At 40.0% G+C, this 22,265-nt stretch overlaps 1 protein-coding gene across 5 annotated transcripts; it reads left to right on the top strand.

Annotated features, from left to right (window-relative positions):
• Positions 1 to 1,795: 1,795 nt before the first annotated feature.
• On the top strand, positions 1,796 to 22,091 carry dnm2b (dynamin 2b). Of its 5 annotated transcripts, none has more exons than XM_055041642.1 (20): positions 1,796 to 2,249; positions 5,329 to 5,402; positions 5,719 to 5,868; positions 5,960 to 6,163; positions 6,926 to 7,024; positions 7,164 to 7,324; positions 8,003 to 8,145; positions 8,227 to 8,362; positions 8,523 to 8,590; positions 12,361 to 12,499; positions 13,574 to 13,660; positions 13,763 to 13,833; positions 14,497 to 14,551; positions 15,517 to 15,627; positions 15,706 to 15,815; positions 15,901 to 16,012; positions 16,150 to 16,317; positions 17,216 to 17,442; positions 18,042 to 18,278; positions 19,255 to 20,119. In XM_055041642.1, the coding sequence occupies exons 1-20, from the start codon at positions 2,089 to 2,091 to the stop codon at positions 19,319 to 19,321; spliced, it is 2,580 nt and encodes an 859-aa protein (XP_054897617.1). In that variant the 5' UTR covers positions 1,796 to 2,088; the 3' UTR covers positions 19,322 to 20,119. The 5 variants fall into 5 exon arrangements, with proteins under 5 accessions (XP_054897617.1, XP_054897616.1, XP_054897618.1 ...); XM_055041641.1 differs by lacking the exon at positions 12,361 to 12,499 and adding an exon at positions 10,296 to 10,434; XM_055041643.1 differs by lacking the exons at positions 12,361 to 12,499; positions 19,255 to 20,119 and adding exons at positions 10,296 to 10,434; positions 21,777 to 22,091 and having other exon boundaries at positions 1,797 to 2,249.
• The last annotated feature ends 174 nt before the right edge of the window (positions 22,092 to 22,265 follow it).

Below are 22,265 nucleotides of genomic sequence, written 5' to 3'. Positions count from 1 at the left end.
ACATATATTCTTAACAAGACTGAAGTCACAACCTTCCATAATAAATTACACAAAATTTGCAACATAATGTAGATGCGCGACACTGTGAGTTGGATTTTTTACAATTTTATTTTATTTTACATTTCCTGCAACGTTTGGGATAATTTCTCTGGCCATTTTCAGCATTTTATGTTATTTTGTACCCTTTAAAAATTAGAAGATGTAAACAATTGTTTTCAATTTTTTATTTTTTTACCAAGTATTAATCTACAAAATATTAATATTTTATGACAAATGACAATGTACCATTTTTCCGTATTGTTGTTCCACAGCGCCATCTTGCGGCTAGTTATGGAATCATTAATGGCAGATTTTTCCACTCAGCTCACGTCATCTCTTCTTATTCAGTCTGAACTCATCTGTCGATGGTGGATAACTTGGCGGATACAATTTTTAAAAAATGACAACAACGTAATTAGCGTTTAATAAGAGCGGTTTCACGTTGTATCGTTTAAAGTGCGTAATGAATAGATGGCGTTTAAAATATGCAAACGACCTGCTGTGTCATTAAGTGCACAAACTTTTAAAATCTGCCACTCTTAAAATAGATGAACAACGCCACCAAGTTGATATTTTGTGTCTTACCCTGACATGTGTAATCAGGCTTTTTAATTCACTGGTGTGTTAGAAATTAGAAAGATGAGAAAAGCAGCTGTGTGACATTTTGGAACAACTAATTTTGTGCTTAGTGTACTTTAATAGTCTTTAAATTGCACTAAAGTACAATTTAAAGTGTACTAAGTGTTAAGTTGTTTTTTTGGAGAACTTAAGTTACACTTGGCATACTTTAAGTATATTGTTTTTATGTAATATAAATGTGCTTGATTAGTATATTTAGAGTGTACTATTTTTGTAATTGAATTACATTTAAAATATAATTAGAATGTATTTTAAGTATATTGGCATTACATATTTTATGTATTAGTGCGGTTACAGTATGCTACAGTTACACTTTTGGTTTATTATAATTGCTAATGAAGCAACTTTTTAGTTACTTAATGTCTTTTATTATTCTGCTTTGCCACTTTGTACATCAGGCATTACAGTACTGCAAACACTTCAGTTTCCCAGAACACAGAAGGATCAATTATAACACACTTTACGGGCGAAACTAATAAACTCATTATTCATTGTACTATATCAAGTTGCACTATTAAGATTGTTTGTTTTTTTTATTTTTTGTCATTTTAACAAAAATAGTAAAAGATGATTAAGGCACCTAAAAAGTCATTCTTTATTAGCCTAAAGTATACACTGAAATCTAATTTAAAACATATTGAAATTAATAATCTAAAGTAAGCATTAAATTAATTTTACGTTAATTTTTAAAATGTCATTATATCTTGTTAAATAAATATTTGACACCAACTCTTATTTACTCTTATTAGGTCTTTTAGCTTTAGATATCCACATCTTTCTGTCATAAGAATCAAATCAGATGTAAAAATATAACACCATTTCCAGATATCTCATATAAAAAAAAAATCTAAAAAAATTATAAATATCAAAATAAAAATAAAAAAAAAAACACGAGGGTGTTTTGTTGCCTTCATTTAATGCCTAAAGACGTTTACATTTTCTGAAGCGATAATAAAACGATGCTCTTACTTTTGAAGTTCAAGTCCAGAGACTTCCAGTTAGAAAATGTAAAACATGGACGTGCGTGAGTCTACGGACGCGATGACGAACTCTCAATCTGACCAATGATTAGACGAGCAGACCTCGAAGGCGGGGCTTCGACCTCCGGCGGAGGCTGGGTGTCGCCTGACCGGATGATGACAGAAGTTTTCACTGGCAGCCAGTTACTTTTCTTAAACGCTGACCCGTTAACGAGCTGACAAGCTCACTGAATGTAGCCTTTTCCGCCTTTTTTCCTTAATAAACAAAAAGAAGTAGAAGACAGACTTTCAGAAAGAAGCAGTGGCGGGCTGCTGAACCATTTGGAAACTTTTTTTTTTTCTTTCTTCCCCCTGCCGTTGGAAGAGCGAACCATAATTTGACTCGCGAGGTGTCTGGGATACAGCCCGCAGGGCTCACAGAGGCACCGCCATGGGAAACCGGGGGATGGAGGACCTCATTCCCCTCATCAACAAGCTGCAGGACGCCTTCAGCTCCATCGGCCAGAGCTGCAACCTGGACCTGCCGCAGATAGCGGTGGTCGGCGGGCAGAGCGCCGGGAAAAGCTCCGTGTTGGAGAATTTCGTTGGGAGGTTGTACAGCCCGTGTCTCCTCTTCCGTTTGACCTCTTTTAGACCGAGTTTAGCGACTCTTAGTGTGTCGTGAACACTTGGAATAAAAAACAAACAAACAAAAAAACTCTCCTGTTAATCAGTTGTATCGGTTCCTCCCAGTTTATAACGGTTTCCCCCACCCTCTCCCACATAACCGATTCTTTCCATTCTCGCGGTATTTACGGTCCATTCCTAGTTAGCTTACGCATAAAAAACAGATGTTTGACAGGCAACATAAATTCTGTGAAATGGGTGTAAAAATGCACTTCGACCAGGCACTAGGTGAAAAAGTGACTGTGAGTGTGACCAATCTAATGCTGTCATCAGGGCCTCCTATCAGCCATGTCTAGTCAAACATTCACAAAGCCTGCTGGATCATAAGATTGCCCAGCTGTAAACACAGACCTCACGTCACACAGGTTACTGTTTGAATTTTAAGGGTGTGGAAGAAAAAGGTCAGTTTGTAGATTGAGGTCATTGGCAGGTGAAATAGCTTATCATTCAGACATACAGGAATTGAGACAGGAGCTCAAACCCTTTTGCGTAATCTTGTGTTTATGTGTGGGATTGAATAAGGAAATCCTGACAAAGCCAAACATCAATTGTGACTTTAAGAAAAAATCCCTTTTTTGTGGACACAGTTAGAGAAATTGGTAGAAATGGTGAGGAGAACATCTGTTTAAAATAAGATTGAATTGCCTTAAATCTGCTGAAGATCGGTGCATCCACATAGTTTTTTCTTAACCTCAGCTAAAGTGCAGGGTGATAGTGAAAGCAGAATATGATGGCCACGTCTCTGCGTTTTTTTTTTTTTTTTCCCTGTCGCCTTTTGTTTCTGAACCCCGCAGCAGCCGCACAGGGAGACAGTGGAGGCATTGATGTGTCTGCGCCCGGGTCGCCAGTCATGTCACCAGCTGCATCGTCATGCGTACATGACACACTGGGTACCAGATACCCACAAAGCTGGTAGCTGTTCCCATGTTCGGTAATCATGCAGGGACGCAATGCAGGCTTTTGACTCCAGTGTGTCAGTTTTTAAATGAGTGGCTCTTGGTTTCTGACCGGTCCAAAGAAGCTGTTCTCCTCGTTTGTAATTGGCAGAACCTCGCAAAGACGTTCGACCTTAACCCTCTGAGTTGTCCACATTTGGTCATTAGCGTTTTCTGCTGCACACAAATTAGATAATGCTTGCTAAGTAGGATAATATAATATGCAAATTAAAATCTGAAAAGTGTGGGGTGCATTTGTATTTAGTTGCTCGGAGTCACAGATTTATAGACCTGTTTTCAGTTGCAACTACAGCTGCATGTTTTTTGTCTTCCCTTTCTAGTTTTGGACCTAAAAGATTTATCTTTTTTTTTTTTTTGCAAAATAGTTCAATCAGATTTAGGTCTTGACTTTGACTGGGCTGCACTATAACCTGGAGTTTTGGTCTTATCTGACTAAATCAAACTGTCCACATGACTCACTTCTTGTTGCTCGGCCTTTGTAACATAAAATAGATCACTCATTAGCATTCATCCAGAAATGGCAGTCAATAAAAGGCATTTCTGAGCAATTTACCAGAATAATGATTCACGACCTGAACTGCCTTGTTCATATTTTATGCTTCAGTGGCATAAGTGACTGAGGAAACGGATGGAAATCAAAGTTGTGCAACATCCTAACTGCTCAGTCAGCGCTGAACTTTAAGAACAGTGGAAACATGCATTTGGGAACATATGCATGTACTCCAGTATTGACCTCAGTGCATATATGAAGGTTTTTTTTGTTTTTGTTTTTAGTCGCTCTGGTTGCCGTCTTTCGAATAAAATGCTGAGTCTCCCTGGCTGCCAGACGCCCAGACGGACAGAAAAGCAGACATATTCTCCTCGCCTGCAGAGACGTGGGGGCACTGACCTGGAAATGATCGCGATTGTATTGAGCAGAAGTTTCCATTCCGATGAGCACGTGTGCAACGAGAAGAGGGAACGCAGGCAGATGCTTCAACTCTATTTAGACTGTGGTAGTTTACAGCGAACATCATTAAATGTCACTTCAGAAGACAGAAGCAAGTTCAGTTCACGTGGAGACATGCGGTTTCATTTGGCCCAGATTAAATAATTCATATCAATTTCAGTCACTGTAATACTAGGACTGGGCGATATGGCTTCCGTCTAAAATCTCTCAATTTTTGTCAAACCGATTTACGATTCCAATCTGTTTTTGTTCTCGCTTTATTCTCTTAACCAAGAAATTATAAATGGGAGAAAAAATTTTCAAAAAGAGGCTTTTCTTTCAGTCGTTCCTTCTGCGAGTTGTAGGGACACAGTCATAAAATAATAAAGAAAGTTTTATCAGAAAAACATCTTAGAATTATGAGAAAAAAATCATTTTGTTGTGTTGCGTTGCATTTGTTTGTTGAGTCATCTGATTTTGTCCTTGTATTACTACAACTCTCGTAATGTCTTCACTTTATTCTTATAATGGAAAAAGAAAAACATCTTAGCCCGACCGTTGTATTCTGTTGCAGAGTTGACCTGAATTCAGAGTCCAACTAAACAGAATCTGTAAAACTGGCCCATCAAACAAGATGGCAGCTCTAGCTGTGTTGACATCACTCTGAAGTACGGAAACCCAAGGAGTACATTGGTGGAAAAAAAAAAAAAATCAAGATTTTCTAAAAATTAAATCTTCAAAGACCAAAAACCCAGTCATAGATGCAATCATATTAAATTAAATACAGCAAACGCAATTCAGTCCAAACGTCATAAAGTGCAGTCAAACTCAGTCGATCCTTTCATGCAAATTTTGAAAAAGTCATCAAGGTAAAGGAGCCCAGAAAATTGCCTTAAGTCAATGATTAACCATGTGGTGACAGTGGAAAGGAACAACTCTTAGCAGGGAGAAACCTCCAGCAGAACCGATCTCAGGATTAGTGGCCATGATGGTGGCCTGGGAGGATGGAAAGGAGATGAAATGCAGAATCACGAAGAGTCTTGAACTTATCGCCACAATAAATATTCATTAGTTTGCGTTTCCAGAAACTAAACTCTTATTATTTTTTTTTGTCTGACAGAGACTTTTTACCCAGAGGATCCGGCATCGTCACCCGCCGTCCGCTCATCCTCCAGCTGGTCAACAGTAAAGCAGGTAAAGCTCCGTCTTTGTACAAAACTTAGCAGCAGTAAACTAGAATTTAAATCCTCAATTTATCAAACAATTGTTCCCTTGTTGTTATTTGATACCAATTTGGATTATTCTTTTCCTGTCTTCACGAAGTGGCTGTGCATTTAATCAAATTTATTGTTCTGTCTTTTATATAATCATCATCATAATAGGTTTTTAGTAATATTAAAAAAAAATTGAAAATGTAAAAAGATGCATGGGAGCTGCATCAAATTAGTTTTGGTTGTTATTCTGCTATTTTTTTGTACTTGATTTGACTTTTACTTGTTTCCTTCTTTAGAGTATGCGGAGTTCCTGCACTGTAAGGGACGCAAGTTTGTGGACTTTGAGGAGGTCCGTATGGAGATTGAAGCAGAGACTGACCGGATCACCGGGTCAAACAAAGGGATCTCCCCCGTCCCCATCAACCTCCGCGTCTACTCCCCGAACGGTACCGAATCCACACATTAAAAACCGTTACTCCACTTTTTAAACTTCCCCCGGCTGACTTCAGCCTTCCTTGCCTCTTTCTCTCGGCTCAGTGTTGAACCTGACCCTGATTGACCTGCCGGGGATGACCAAGGTAGCCGTGGGCGACCAGCCTCAGGACATCGAGCACCAGATCAGAGACATGCTGCTGCAGTTCATCGTCAAGGAGAGCTGCCTGATCCTGGCCGTCACTCCGGCCAACACAGACCTGGCAAACTCAGACGCTCTCAAAATCGCCAAGGAGGTGGACCCACAAGGTGAGACCGTCCCGTCAGACCTGGATTACGTTTCAATCCGCGGATCCTTAAAAATTCTAATTAAAGCCTTAGCTTGTCTTTAATTCATTTGAAAAGTAAGTTGGCATTAAATTTGTCTTAAATTTGGTGTTAATAGGACCATTAATTAGGAATTTTGTCAGGCAAAAGGTTGACTCACATGCAGACGTCTTCATTATGTCCGGCGACTCACTGTTAGCTTGCGAGCTGTTTTATTGCGCATCTGTCATGAATGAGTGCAAATTTATCTCCAGTTGTTTGGCTGGATGAAGTTTGTACATTTCTTTAGATATAAAGTTTTTAAATTCCATTCAAACTCGTCTTAAAATGTCTTAACTTTGAGTTGGTGAAACGTGTAGAAACTGTAGTCATTCAATCTGACTCTAACTTGGTTTAGTACTGATTAAAATGAACATGCTCCTTGCTCTTAGCTTCCTCTCACTTCCTCCCTTCCGCTCGCTTGTCATCCTTTGCCTCACTAATTAAGCTGGATTGTGGTTTCAATTAACTATTTAATTATTAAAAGATTTCCTGGTAGCCAGTGGGAAGCAAGTAGAGATAAAATGAGTGAATTAGTTCTATCTTTAGCTCTTTATCTTTCAAACTGCGACAATGTCATCAGTGAGTTAGCGGTTCTTCTTTAGATTACAGCAACATGTTGCATGTTTGACGATCACAAGGAGTTTTAAAGTAAATTTAGCTCCAGCTGCAATTTTAAGACCACTGTGACACTTTTGTGTTTAGGGCTGCGGACAATTGGCGTGATCACGAAACTGGACCTGATGGACGAGGGGACAGATGCACGAGACATCCTGGAAAACAAACTGCTGCCACTTCGCAGAGGTAACTCTGCACACGTGATTCGTCATCGAAGTTGCCAGTCTCTCTCAGTTTGGCTCTAAGCAAATCTTAGAAACGCTCCAATCTGAGTCAAGTGCAGTCCGCTCCTTCGCTGTAAGATCTCACTTTTATTTTTTGTCAGGCTACATCGGTGTAGTGAACCGCAGTCAGAAGGACATAGATGGAAAGAAAGATATCCGCGCTGCTTTGGCGGCAGAGAGGAAGTTCTTTCTGTCTCACCCCGCATACAGACACATCGCCGAACGCATGGGCACCCCGCATCTGCAGAAGACCCTCAACCAGGTCAGACCCGGCCCGGTTTAAACACTGTCATGCCGTTTGACTTGAAAGTGTTGCCTGGGAGACACGTCACACCCAACCAAACCATGTTCTGGTACATTTTGTTCAGTTCAGTAATATTTTGTTAATCCCAAAAGGAACGTGCATATTTATATCCAAGATTCTTCAGAATCAGCGCAGGAAGGATCTCTTGTAGCAGTCCTTGTTGCAGCCAATCTGAAAAAGCCCCTGTCTGAAGTAAAGCCTTTTAGTCTCTGAATCATCTTTGTTACACAATGAGCTCCAGACTTTCTTCGCTTTCTTTCGATCCAAGTTGGAAAAGAAAGTTCAATACATAATCTAATTACTATAATCAGCAAAGGCTAATAACAGTTTATTTCCTGCCACTTTGCAGTTAGTAGCTTTTGCAAACGGCTGTTGCTCAGTAATTTGAGTAACATACTTAACACTAAGTCAACAGTTTAATACAGAAGCTGTCATCATGTTAAACACCCGACAATCATTTCAGATTTAAAGGTTGCCTTTGGTGAAAATAAAACCATCTTTTCTTTTCTTCTTTTCTTAACGCAAAACCCGTAAACTTTGACTTCCGAGAACATATTTAAGACGGGATTTACATTTTAAGTGCCTGCATATTGAAAAATCAATATCGTCTCCACATAATTTTTCTTTTTCCTCCAGCAACTCACCAACCACATCCGTGACACGTTGCCGGGTTTACGCAGCAAGCTGCAGAGCCAGATGCTGTCGCTGGAGAAAGAAGTGGAGGAGTACAAGAACTTCCGCCCCGACGACCCGACCCGGAAGACCAAGGCCCTGCTCCAGTTCGTATAAACGCACACAAACGGACATAAGCGAAACGTGTTCGAAGTCTTCGGCTGAGCTGATGTTGCATGAATCTGTAGGATGGTGCAGCAGTTTGGGGTGGACTTTGAGAAGTGCATTGAAGGGTCCGGAGACCAGGTGGACACCTCCAACCTGTCCGGCGGAGCGAAGATCAACCGGATCTTTCACGAGCGCTTCCCATTCGAGCTGGTCAAGGTAACTTTGGAGGTTTCTCTGACATGTGGGATTTCAGGGCAGACTTTCTTTCTGACTAAAAATCAAAACGTCTTACATCTAAGGTTTTTCCTGCTTGTCAATCAAAACTAAAGAAGCTCTTTGACAACAAGTAAAACGTGACACGGCTTTTGTGTCTCAGATGGAGTTTGATGAGAAGGAGCTTCGTAAAGAAATCAGTTACGCCATCAAGAACATCCACGGAGTCAGGCAAGTTCAGCCAGCATGCCAAAAAAAACCTACTCCACATTTTAGTTCCTGCCCTTCTGTCAGCTGTCCGTCTTACACCATTCTCATCTTTTTTTCTGCTTTCTTTTCGTCATCACTTTTTAAAACCTCATATCCAGAAATTGTTTTCAATATACAGCAAACCCAAATCTTCCCATTTGCTAATTGATTCATCTTTTGGAGGAAGAAAGGGATTTTTTTGTGTGTGTTGTTTGTACCGCTGTTGTATTTAGACATTTTAAACTGTAATTTGAAGCCAGAAATGACTTTGGGTCACTTGCTTCTTTCTCCAGTTTCTGGCTACATTTCACCTTTGTGTCGAAATTTTTGCCTCTTTCTACTTTCAGTTTGTACTTCTAACAAAAACAGTCATTAAATACTCAGATATAATTAAATATTGTCATATTTTTTTTCTTAAACCAAATTGTTTTGGTTCTGATCCCTTAAAGCGAATGCTATAAATCTTATAAAGTATAATAGATTATAATCTCTGAATATAAGAAAAGGATTTCCTACTGGGAGATACTTACTTTAGTCACATAACCCAACATTCTTGCAGTAGGCGTTGAGCCGAGCATTGAGAATGACTTTCCGTCACCTGTCAGGTACATCTGACGGACGGTTTGTATGAAACATTCTCATATCAAAGATGACAGTGAGATGACCAACACTTTCCAGAAAAATACAAAAAATAGAAAGATAAATGTTTATCATTGTGTTGCATATCTATATTTGAATGTGTTAGTTTCTCTTTTCTAAATATGGCAACATCAATCAGTGAATACGCTGATATTTATTTATTTATTGTTGTGTGTTTAGTAAGTGTGTGGTAGCACACATAAGTTTAATAAAGTCAGAAAGTGGACGTTTCTTCTCATTTGATCTGTATATTGTATAATTTAGTTATTTTTATATGGCTTTGTTTGCGTCAGTTGACTTGGCTTTGAAAAGCAGAGACAAAACAAACAGTTTCTATTGTGGAATTAAGAAAAAGAAAATAAGTAAAATGTTTTGCACTTTTCTGTTCTAATGCTTTCTAAACATCGTCTTACGGAGGGGCAGAAGAACCACAATGATCAGACATTGTTTGTAACATTATTTCAAACAGTAGATATGCTTCAGATGCTTATTAGTGTCATTGTAAAGTTGTTTTCCTCCTCTAATGTTAAGAAAGAAGCCTCACTGTTATTCAAGTAAAGTAGTTCCATTTATTTACATTTACTAAACAATGTTAAGTCCACCAACATGTCTGATTGAGTCCATTATTGCATGATTATAATTCCATTAACAATCCTTTTAACAATCAGGCTTTCATTCCAGTTAATACAAGAAAAGCACATGCACGCCCTCTTCTGGAAGGAAGCGGTAATCACCTCTGATCAATGCAGCTGAATGACTGCACAGATGAACTCTGATATCTGTCAGTTTGACACAAACTCATCTGCCACACTCTTTGACATAAACAAAATGGTCGCCTTAAAAGAAACTTTTCTGGAAATGAGGTTTATGTTTTCAGCCATCTGTTTGTCTGCCACATGGCTGCCTTGACTCCAGGTTCTCTTTTTCTTCCCCTTCTCACTAGTTTTCTCCACAGCGTCTCTCGTCTGCTCATGTCTTTCCTGTCTTTGATTTTTTTTTTTTTATTTCCAGTCCTTGTGTCCATGTGTCTTATCTGCATGTCCTTCAGGACAGGCCTGTTCACCCCAGACATGGCGTTTGAAGCCATTGTGAAAAAGCAGATCATTAAACTGAAAGAGCCCTGTCTGAAATGCATCGACCTGGTCATCCAGGAACTCATCAACACAGTCAGACAATCCACTAATAAGGTATCGCTGCATGGCCGCCTGTCAGACTGTCAGACTGTCATGCCAGTGCACAGTTAGTGCAGCCAGGAGCCATATCTGTCCAGCGCTGTGTTTTTATTTGTTTTCATGGACTGAGAAGAACACCTTCTGAAAAGGCAGACAGTAGCAGCTTTAGGCCTTGAAATCCCTGCCAGTGAAAAATCACAAAACTACTAATCAATAAAATCCCACTTTGTGACAGAATATCTGCTTTCATTGAGAAAGGTGCCAACAAGTGTAGCTAAACATTTACCTCAAAAAAATCCAATTGCTTCTCAAAGCCCATGTTAAACGAGTCGAATAAGATTTCTATGTGAGGTCAACGGACTCCAAAAGAACACCACAGAGATCATGTTCAATTTGGCTACAACTGGTAGCCAAAAACTGCTACTTAGAGCCAATAATGTGAGCCTTACTTCTCATGTTTTCACCAATAAACTCTCAAGTAATTATTTGTACTTATATTTTAGAACAGTGACTGAAACACGTTAGATTTTCTAATAAAAAAGTGATTAAATAGTTATGATTAAAACATTTATTAGATTTAATTGTTTTATTCTAACATTTTTCTCCCTAGCGCCCTCTACAGGCCCCCACTTTGAAAAACACTGTTCAATAACGTCAAAGCAGCTGAAATGAAACTTTTACTCAGATAAACTAGTGTATATTTGTATACAATCCCCTACTGAATTTTATTTAATCCCAAATTTAGTTTCCTGATTCAATGTATTGAAAGCAATGCACATTGAAAATAATCTATTTCAGCTGTTAAATAGAAAAATAACCCAAATTGTTTAGAAGAATTTGAGGCTTTATAAATCTTTTCAGATCTACCTGTCAGTAACTTCTGAATAATTTTGCCTTTAATTAGTAGCTGACTTATTTCATAGACGAGCAGCGGCCGTTTGTAAAATAAAAACGCTGATGTTGTCCTCACGCATTATAAAACATTCCACTTCACCAGACTTCGCTTTGACGAGAAACATCGTGCCACGAGAGCCAGACCGCCACGGGAAGATCATGTCAAAGCCTCAAACTTTGCGTTTCATAACCCTAACTTTTAGAACTGCTGCATTAAATGACCAACATTTTACCCAATCTGACCGGAAGTCACCAAGATGACTAATAGATAACAACGAAAAGCATCTTCCTTTTTGCACGGTTTTCCTTTTAACTCATGATTAGTGGGTAGGTCGGTTACTAGCTGTCAAGCTGAATTTTCGGTCCTGTTTCACCGTCCAGTCCATGTGCAGCTTATGTAACCGCCTGTGGATGGGGTTTGGTGTCCTGGCTGGACTGCAGTGCGGTGGAATGCTTCGTGCTTACAGGCAGATGTGAAATGTTTCTGTGCTGGTTCACTGCGAAACAAGCTGCAGGCCTCATTTGAACTGGGTTGAAACAAGAGTTTTTATCTTTGCACAGTCATTCTTTTTGGTCATTTGATCTGGTGGCATGCTCTGATTTGCTGGTTCTTGTTTTGTTTTTGTTTTTTTTTTCTGTATATGCAGCACTGAGGGAAAGTTTTAAGTTGTCCATCACTTCTCTTTGTTTCCTTTCCAATCAGCCAAACTTTCTCTTAGGTTCATTGAAGTTTTCTTGGATAGCTGTTCTCAAAGTTCACTGAATTGTTTTTGGCTACACTTGTAGGGTCACTATAAAGCTGTTTTTGTCCCATAAAGCAGACTTAAGAACCTGCAGCTTGTTTTTGTCCTGAACATGAAGCAGAGCTAACCGAATTCGTTTTATCTCTCTTCACATGCTTTAATGCTCTATTTTTTTCCCCACAATATCCCATCCAACTATTCTTTTCTCTACCATTTTTTTTCTCCCTTCTGTCCTACTATGCCCAACGCTATGCTCACCTCATTCTGACACTGAAACTCTGACTCCCATGGTGCCTCACCACAGGACAGGTCTCTTCACCCCAGACTTGGCTTTTGAGGCCATAGTGAAAAAGCAGGTCATAAAGCTGAAAGACCCCTGTCTGAAATGCGTAGACCTCGTCGTCACCGAGCTTGTCACCCTGATCAGGAAGTGCTCGGAGAAGGTAAATGTGAACAGAAGCAGAACGAAGAGAGAGAGGCAATAAGCGAAAGAGAAAATCGAAAACCTTTTAACGCACTAACCAGCCACCGTCATCATTGTTGATCGGCACTTTTCACCACCGCTTCAAGGCACCGCTCAATGTTGACCCTCAGTTATAAATCTAAAGACCAGCTGAATTTAAACTCGGCCCGTCATCACACTGATCAGCTCTTTAACAAGTCCTCACCCTCTCCCGTTCTTAAATCAAACCCCACCCCGCACACGCAAATTTAGAAACCTCTTCCACACACTCTTCAGTCTTCCCGTCTTCCTGAGCTCTCACCTTCCCCCTGATTTACTTACTGATTTGTTGAGACTCACGTCAAGCTGATGGCGAACGTGTTGGTGCATGCAGTCCGATTTGAACCATCTGTAAAAGTGTCGCTCCTCGGGAATGTTCAGGTGTACTAGGTGTGCAGCTCGTAACTACAGTGCCTTGCGGGGTTTTCAGTCCTCCAATTCTGTTTCCGATTCTGCCAACTTGACACAAACTTTAATCCACTTCATTGGGATTTCATGCGATCAACGTAAAGTAGTGCATATGTTACACCCTGGTACCAGCCTGGACTCAACTGGAACTGGGAGATGTCAGGAAAAGACACTCAGACACAAAGCTTCATTTGTTTTCACTTGTTCTGGAATAAACACTTCTCAGAAAAACAACAAAAGCGACAAAAAAGCACACTAAAGATTCCTCCTAATGAAAGAGTGGTGCAGGGATTGCGGCGGCACCTCATGTACAAAAGCTATTTATCAAGCAGCTGAAAAACATTATGTCATTTTCCTCCCACTTTGGGATCTTCCATTACTTTGTGTTGGTGTGTCGCATTAAATCCCAATAAAACATCCAGAAGTTTGTGATTCTAATGTCACAAAATTTGAAAAACATAAAGGAATATGAATGTCTGAATATCTTTACAAGGCACTGGAGGAGCTCTGCACAATGTGCCAATGTGTGGGTGTACAGCTTGGGATTACTTGCATCAGTCTGCAGCTGTTTTTTTTGTTCTTCCTGCACACACGTTGGTGTTGGCAGTTGGATTCGTACCCTCGACTGAGAGAAGAGACGGAGAGAATCGTCACCACTCACATCCGAGAGAGAGACAACAAGACCAAAGACCAGGTTTGCATTTGTTGGCAGTGAAAAGATTTCCAGTGTACTGGGATATTGGGAGTTTTGCTCTGTTTGTGCAGGTAATGTAGCGTGTCGTATTTTGCCTCTCAGGTGCTGCTGCTGATTGACATTGAGCTCTCCTACATCAACACTAACCATGAAGACTTCATTGGATTTGCAAAGTAGGATAAACTTCTGATACACATAAATGGGGACTCTTACTGGGAATCTGCAGATAATTATCAGGGACTAAAATCCAGCTTGACTGCTCTGATTGGTTGCTAGCATAGATTTGATCTGAGGATGACTGTAAAATCTTCAAGGATGATGTTGCATCATGGCTCATGGTGGATGTTTGAGAGGATTTGTGGTGTTCAGTACATGTTCTTTCTTTAAGTGAATGAATCACTTTAAAAGACGTGGATTCAAAAACCTCTCAGTTTCAGTTTCAGAGTTAAAAAGCCCAGGATGCTGTTTTATTTTAGATTAAAAGGCTGGAATCATTTGTTGTTTTTGTATTTACAGTTTTTAATTTGTTCATTCATCCATACTCTTTTATTCCTCTTGGGATGAATACTGATAAAACAATTGATGAAATATGCTATAGCCATAAAAGACAACAGAACCAGCTATAAAAATGCTAAACTACGGAATAACTTAAAAAGAATAAATGAAATATTAGTGAATAAATAAATACATTCTGGACTTACATGGATTAGAGTAATTTTTCTGAACATTCTTTCATTTGTAACTGGATCAGACTGAATGTGTCAACTTTTCCAATGTGTGTAAAGAAACCGTGTTTTAAACCTGATCTGATTTTATTGAACGTTTGTCTCCTGCAGCGCCCAGCAGAGGACCGCAGCCAACGCCACCAAGAAGAGAGTCATGCCCAACCAGGTAAGTCAGCTCTCTTACATCTTTGCAATGTTTTGTTTTTTCACGCTACTGCCTGGGCCCCATTGGCTCTCTGTTCCTCTCTTCCTCCTTCTAAACCGCTCAGGAGAGATTCGAGGAAGCACCTCGCCCCCAGTTCCTCTTTAGGTGGGTGGGGGCGTCGCCGCTCGCTCAGGACCTGAGTGACGAAAAATATTTTTTCGTGTCTGTCGGAGAAGTGGGAAGTGAGAATTACGCACACTTATGAGAACCCACAGGTCAGCTTTTAAGTGTAAACAAGTGACATCACTGCTTCTCCTTGAAGCTCCTCTGGGTTTTTATGAGCTTTTAAGAATTTTGATCTGCATCTATTTATGGATGATGGTGAAATTAGAAGAAATACGGGAAAGCTAGAATTAATTGTTGCAGATTTACAGGCAGCAGGTGGTGAGATTTATCTGTAAAACTCTTAACCCATTACATCATAAGGCTGGAGTAGTTCTCCTCTGATCATCTGAGCTGCGAAAAGAACCTAAAAAAAAAAAAACATCAGCTGTCGGATCACAATTTGAAATGCTGAGTATTGTTTTATTCAAGAAGCACAGAGACATTTACCAACTCTCTACACTATGCTAGAGGTCAAAAACAACAATAAAGGAATAGAAAAATCCCTTAAATGTCTTGCACCAACATATTTGTTAAAACTGCTGTGGAATCAATACAGTATAACATGAGACAGTCGATCTGTGAAAGAATCAAGCTCCTCTTCCCTTTGGTCCTGCGACCATCTTCAGAAATGCACCACTTCTGTTCATACACAACCAATCAGAGCACGAAGGAGGGTCTCAGCGCCGTCCATCATGTTCGTATAGGCACTGCTAAATGCCAATGGTGGAAAAACAACTTGCTGTTACAGGAAAACTGTTTAGCTAGCGTCATTGGTTTTAGGATGAGTTTTAAAACGGCAGGTGTTTCTCTGGACCGTTCAGGTGATTCGCAGAGGATGGCTCACCATCAACATCAGCATCATGAAGGGCGGATCCAAGGACTACTGGTTCGTCCTGACCGCCGAGTCTCTCTCCTGGTACAAAGACGAGGAGGTAAACCTGCACAAACAACTGGGAATGAGCGTGTAGCTGTCTGCCTCTGGCAAAATGTCACACACAGTGTTTCATCAGGAGAAAGAGAAGAAGTTCATGCTGCCTCTCGACAATCTGAAGCTGAGAGACGTGGAAAAGGGCTTCATGTCCAGCAAGCACGTCTTTGCCATCTTTAACACCGAACAAAGGTGCTAGCATCTTTGTTTTGTTTTTTTTGTTTTTGTCAAACTTGTTGGATTTGAAGCTGTATGTTTAGATACTGTTCATCTACAGGAACGTGTACAAAGACCTGCGTCAGATCGAGCTGGCCTGCGACACCCAGGAAGACGTGGACAGCTGGAAGGCCTCCTTCCTCAGAGCCGGTGTTTACCCAGAGAAAGACCAGGTGCAAAATCGATTACCATATGACTAGATGTCCCCTGTTGAGTTTCCAGACACACTGCAAGCAAAGGCTCTCTTTTGACTTTCCAAAAACGTTTCCTTTGGGTGGATGATGTGATGACCGCTTCTGGTGTCCCTCAGCACGAGAACGAGGACTCTATGATTCCCGGAGACACCGTGTCCATGGATCCACAGCTGGAGCGGCAGGTGGAGACCATCCGCAACCTGGTGGACTCCTACATCAGCATCGTCAACAAGTCCATCAGGGACCTCATGCCCAAGACCATCATGCACCTCATGATCAACAATGTACGTCACGTTTTTCTTTCCATGTAAAGTTGATCATTTCTCCTACCGGCTGGTTCTGCTTGGTGCATTTTAAACGGGTTTCAAGGGAAACTTCACAATGAGTCCAAACACAGGCACACACACGAGCGAACACACTCGATTTCTGTTGTCTTCTAACTACAGAAATTTTACCAACTCCAGAGACGTTCATTGGGATTTCAATGTATATAACTCTTTTAAGTACACTCAGCTATAATATTTTTCAACTGTATTTTGTCCACGTGTTTAAAAAAAAAAAAAAACTCCTAATTTTTGTAAATGTCTTGTCTTCGGTGGGTGTTTTCACTGCTCTTTAGTTTCAGAAGAAAATCAGCTAGTCCATTTAGCACATAGTGTCACTACTGAAGGTTTGCAGAAAAAGTAAAATGCATTCCTAGTGCTAGTACTAATGTTGGTCTCATTTGTTGTTTAAATCTGTTTTTGATCGACTTTGATGTATAGATGTGACAAACACAAGCTTAATAGGGGCAAACTAAGACATTTAAAAAAAAATTGCTAACAAAGACATAATATCATGACAATAAGGTCTTACTATTAGGAGAGTATATGAATTATAACCAGAAGAAAGTCATCAACTTCTGAGCAAACTGTTGTTTTAATGAGAGAAAAATGTTTTCGATTTATCCAGAACTAACATGGCCAGTTCAGTCTATTCGCTTCTTTCTTCAAACCGTTTTCACAATCGTTTCAAAGTCCTGCTACCGATGACAATTTGGTGCTGTTGTGTTTGAAAATTAGACGTCCTCATTTGTAAGGACACCAAAGAATAACTTTGTGAGGTGCTCAACATTCCTCACTTTACCGGGTTAGGGCTTACTGTACAACTTTACGTTTTTTAAATACATTTTTCTCGCTTTAGACGAAGGACTTCATCCACTCCGAGCTGCTGGCCTACCTGTACTCGGCTGGAGACCAGGGCAGCCTGATGGAGGAGTCAGCGGAGAAGGCTCAGAGGAGGGACGAGATGCTGAGGATGTACCACGCCCTGAAGGAGGCGCTCGTCATCATCGGAGACATCAGCACCACCACCATCTCCACGCCGGTGCCGCCACCCGTGGACGACACTTGGATCGCCAAAGAACCAAGGTGACAAATGTTAGACAGACGAATGCATGAAAAGTTATTACTTTCAACCTGCTTAATAGTCAAAGATTCACTTGCAGTGGACAATGAGTCTCCAGAATAGACAAAAGCAAACCTTCAATAAAAGCATTTAGTTAGAAAATATTGTTATTAATAAAATACACCTCTATTCCGAAATTTTTTTTTTATTTCTAAAAAAAATGGAAATTTCTTTTAGAACAAAAAATTTTCAAAAAAATTGAGTGTAAAATTGAGAAAATGCAAAACGTGAATGATTTTTTGAACATTAAAAAAGTTGAATCTTTATGACTATAATATTAATGTAAGTGTAAAAAATTTGAATAAACTAAGGGTTCAGGTTTAAATTTTTTAAAATGATTTTTTAAAAGATTTTCATCATTTATTAAAAATCAAAACAAGAGGGAACTGCCTTTATCATAATCCGTAATGCCCACCAGGGGGCACCCAAGAGCTGTCAGATATGAGACCAGCAGCTTCTTTCTTTCTTTAAAATGCAGTAAGAAAATAAACTGCTTTGATTTGTTCAGATGATCCATAATGAACATAAAATTTGAAAAGCAACACCTGGCTCTTTGTTCCAGTCCTCCTGCGGCGAACCGACCTCTCCAATCGACCGCAGCCCATCCCAACCGACCCCCGGCAGTGAGGGGCCCCACCGCAGGTCCGCCCGCTCCTCTCAATCCGTCGCCGGCGTTCGGAGCGCCGCCCGTTCCATCTCGTCCCGGCGCTCCGTCGCCGTACGATGCCAACTCGGCGGTGCCTCTCATTCCATCGAGGCCGCCCCGCGTGCCTCCAGCTCTGCCACCAGGAATTCCCAGGTAGATGGGGACACACACACACACACACACACACACACACACACACACACACACACACACACGCACGCACGCACGCACACACACACACACACACACACACACACAAAACACACACACACACACACACACACACACCCACACCCACACACACACACACACACACACACACACACACACACACACACACACACACCACACACACACACACATCCTTATGTGATTTAGAGCTTTGTTGTGACATATGAGGACTTTTTGGCAGTTGGAGGGTCACTGCTTTTCGTTTTATGACGAGTTCATCCGTTTTCTTTCTTGGTGCAAATGTAAATGTGGGAAATATTTTGTGATACTATTGATAAAAGTGACAGTAAGAGAAAATTATTTTAGGGGCACAGTAATCACATCATGACGAGCACACATACTGGAATTGAAAAATGTTCCATTTGTAATTTATAAGTGCACTAGTCTGCACGTAGTAATGGTATTTAATCATATTTTCAAATCGATTGATACTTATTAACGCTCTCATTGAACAAACAGAAAATAGTAAAAACACCATTTCTAACAGCATGGACAGTTTGTGGGGTTTCAAACATCATTAATTGAAATGTATTGTGACAACATTAAATCAAAATAAATGATTACCAGTACAATAATTATTTCACCTGACCTTGTTTCATCATGCTGTGATAAATTGATTTTTTTAACACATGGCACTGAATGTCATACAGTCAAAAAAAAAAGGCCAGACTTTCATCTTCAAACTCATAAAATTAGCATCCGGTGAAATAATTAGCAACCCGAACACCGTTTTAAAGCGCAGGAACGTCGCCGCCGTTTGTGCTTCGGGGGCGCTATGTTTGGTGCTTTGGTAGCAATCGCTGCATGACTAAATAGCAACATTTTCCCCTCGCATGTTTTTATTTATTTTTTTTCCCCCTTCCCTTTCCCTCTCTTCCACCGTTTTCTCCTGCAGCAGAAGACCGCCGGCTGCACCCAACAGACCCACCATCATCCGTCCTTCAGAGCCCTCCCTGCTCGACTAGAAACTCCCTCAAACGTCTTTTTGGGGGTTTTTTTGTTTGGTTTTTCTCTCTCCATCTGGTCTCTCAGACCGTGTTTACACTTTTCTATCACTTACAAGCAGAAATATTCTACTAAAAATAGTTTCTACTCTGTGATTGCAAACTACTGTCATGCTTAGGTCTGTGCTTTTCAGAGGCATTTTTGTGTAGATATTAGTTTTTTTTCCCTCCCTTCAAAGACGACGTGAAGGCAAAATGAAAAGATATGAATTTGATGACAAATTTGAAGCCTTTCTCAGAAACTTTGTAATAAAATCCATCTTAAAGTGGCATGTGATGTACAACTTTTATATATATATGTATTACGTAAGAGAAACATTTGTTTGTGAGCTGAACACTTAATGTTAAATCTGTAATGTTGACACACTAAGCACCTCAATAGATAGCAGCATTTAACAAAATAATTATTCTCATGGTTGTTGTTTTTTTCTGATTTATAGCATTCAGCTTTTTATCAAGTAGCTTTAAAAAAAAAAAAAAAAAAAACACTCCTGTTAGGTTTATTGCTTCTCCCTCTGAGGGAAACACAAACCTAAATCAGAGATGGAAACCAGAAGGGAAGTGCTGACGTCTTATGTAACACTAATAACTACACAGATGTTTTTGTAAGAAAGTCCTGTGCCTGTGAGTTTCCACAAAGCTTACCGTCAATGGAAAAAGTGTCACAATGAACTTTCATCAGCTCTTAAAGCCCTTTGTTAAATAAATCTAGGAGACGTCGCCTTTATGTTTATGAATAAAAAGATATCGAGACCAAAAGCTCTGCTGGTTGGTGCTTCTTCCGGCTGCATGCCTATTTTCTCGTGCTTCTGTTTTTCACTCAAGATGACATGAGCAAACGCATATTAAATATCTGCATGGTGCGAACTTGAAGCGGCTGAGCAGAACTGAAGCATTTCCTCAGTGATGGAGCCGAGGTCAGTTTGGTTGGTGCTGCATGTTTAAAAAGATGTGGAATGACTGGTTTTTAATACACTGGGATCAATGTGTGTAATGGTTCAACGCAAACACACTCGGGGAAGATGTAGGAAATCTGGGATGAAGCCAGGGAAACAAAACAGCAGCGATTTACCGGTAAGCAAGAAGCAGAAATAGAAGTGGCTGCATTCTCTACAAACAAAACATTTACTGCATAAACTAAAGAATGTGTGGAGATTGAACTATAACCTTTTCAACCCAAAGAGCCGGTTTGACCTCAATCCAGCGACACAAAACTCATTTTGGGCCACAAATGTTTTGATTTTTTTTTTAGGTGATGGAAAAGAATTAACATATAGTAGGGGAAATATGGAGTTATTTTTAAAGAGCTATGTTATTTAAATTTTTAGGTTTTAATATTCAGAGAAACCGAAAACTTTATGATGCACGTTTTGTTCAGTCGGATATTATTTGCGTTAAAAAAAAAATCTTACATAGTTTCAAACCTAAACTAGTTTTGTTCTAAAAAAACTAAAACTCAGTGCAATTATTAAAGTAAAATGTCTTAAGGTCCATCGTTTGAGGTTTAAAGAACCACTTGTGTCTCCGGAGCCTCAGGTTGGAAACCCCGGAGTTGGAATAAGGACAACATTAATATATTTAATTGCTTGGCACTTTCTAATCACTCAAAGATGCTTTACAGGATTACAATATGAAAGCAAACAATGCAACACAGCACACAAAACAGGGGAAGATTTCAACATCAAACCAACCTGAATCTGTTTTTGCTTCCTGTTGTGTCCGGGTTGCTGCTCTTCGGCATCAGGTAACGTGAACTCCTCGAGAGTTTTGGTGTGCTTAGAAATGATGCACAACTCTTGGTACATGACAGACATAAAAATGACACGACACGAGGAAGGTCCCCATATCATACCTCTTCCACTGTGCTTCACAACTGGCTGGATTTTACCGTTTTGAATATCTGACAAACTTTTGGAACCATAATAAGCTAAAATATCGTAAATAAAAATATTCACCAAATTTGATTTCTTTTTATGTCAGACAATGAGAAGCCTTTCCAACCTGGAAGATTTGGAGCATATCAATAAAAAATAAATTAATGAGGAAGCTATGCATTTTTAATTTGGAGAGAAAGCTTTAAGTTTGTGAGTGTAAGAGTGTAATTATTGCTTTTACTGTAGATCTTTTTTGAGCCCCTTGAATATTCTAAGTGTTAGTTTTCTGTTTTCTCCCATTAAATTCTGGTTTTAGCTTTCATTACAGAATATTTCAGATCATCTCTCACACTTCCGGCAGGTTTATGTTAATGCTGTCAGTGATGCTGATCATTTGAAATGATTTGGGTTTTTTTCCTCCAACGCTCTTCCCAGACGTTGGAGAAGATCTCGGTGTGAATGCTTTCTGTCCAGTGAGGTTTGGCTTTCAACAGAACCAGAAACTAACCGGAGGCGTTTATGTTCATGGTTGTCTCACACAGGCGGCCGCCACAGGCTCCTTCTCGTCCGAACCCCATGTGAAGAAACCTCCGACCCGGCCACAAAGAATCAGCAGCAGGATTCTGCTGGAAGAACTCAATTTTTCTTTTTGCTTTCTTTTTTGGTAGTTGCTGGAAGATCATTTGGTTGAAGAAGATTACAGATATCAAGAATTTCCTACAGAAACCTAAAACAGAATCGAGAAACCCTGATTTGCTGTGTATGTATGGTAATATCAACAGTAAATATGCGCTGTATATACTGTAATCATTTTCTGTGGCTAAATAAATACTGCTCAGATGTTTGGGGTCAAACTATGTGGTAGTGATAATTGACTGCCAGGTCGTTGGTAATTACAGCCCCCAAGAGGTTTCGTGTTGCATATATACATTTTTTTAGATGCTTTCAAGGTCGAAAAACACCTGATCAAAGACTTGGGTTTCTGCAGAACTTCGAGACGGCCTGGGGGAATATTCAGGCGATGCAAATAA

This window comes from Poeciliopsis prolifica, unplaced genomic scaffold, assembly GCF_027474105.1.
Source record: "Poeciliopsis prolifica strain line A6 unplaced genomic scaffold, Auburn_PproV2 SCAFFOLD016, whole genome shotgun sequence".
NCBI classification, from domain to species: domain Eukaryota; kingdom Metazoa; phylum Chordata; class Actinopteri; order Cyprinodontiformes; family Poeciliidae; genus Poeciliopsis; species Poeciliopsis prolifica.
The sequence above is the reverse complement of the archived record's forward strand: the minus strand, read 5'-3'. Positions and strand labels throughout refer to the sequence as shown.